Genomic DNA, 257 nt, shown 5'->3' with positions numbered 1-257 from the left:
ATGTGCGTGTACGTGTGTGCGTGCCTTAAAACACATACCGAGACCGAATGGCAAAAACCCTTCCTTTTTAGTGACGACCTTCCCTTCGCCGTCGAGGAAGTGCTCGGGGTAAAATTCATACGGTTTCTCCCAGTAGGTCGGGTCCGAGTGGCAGCCTTCCTGGTGGCCTGCTAGAATGGCACCCTGTGGAACGGATATTTCAGTTATGTTATGGTTCTTCGTAGTAATTATGTTTATAGAAATAAAATGAAATTGGT

The 257-nt window shown here is 46.7% G+C and overlaps 1 protein-coding gene across 1 annotated transcript in view; it reads right to left on the bottom strand.

Annotated features, from left to right (window-relative positions):
• LOC119594562 (cytochrome P450 2L1-like) overlaps positions 1–257 on the bottom strand; it is a gene marked incomplete at its 5' end in the record, with an annotated part of 8,962 nt that overhangs the window by 1,372 nt on the left and 7,333 nt on the right. Inside the window, 1 exon segment of the mRNA XM_037943595.1 lies at positions 39–183. Coding sequence (XP_037799523.1) covers positions 39–183 — 145 coding nt within the window.

Source organism: Penaeus monodon, chromosome 34 (assembly GCF_015228065.2).
Source record: "Penaeus monodon isolate SGIC_2016 chromosome 34, NSTDA_Pmon_1, whole genome shotgun sequence".
NCBI lineage: Eukaryota > Metazoa > Arthropoda > Malacostraca > Decapoda > Penaeidae > Penaeus > Penaeus monodon.
This window is presented reverse-complemented; position numbering and strand designations above follow the sequence as displayed.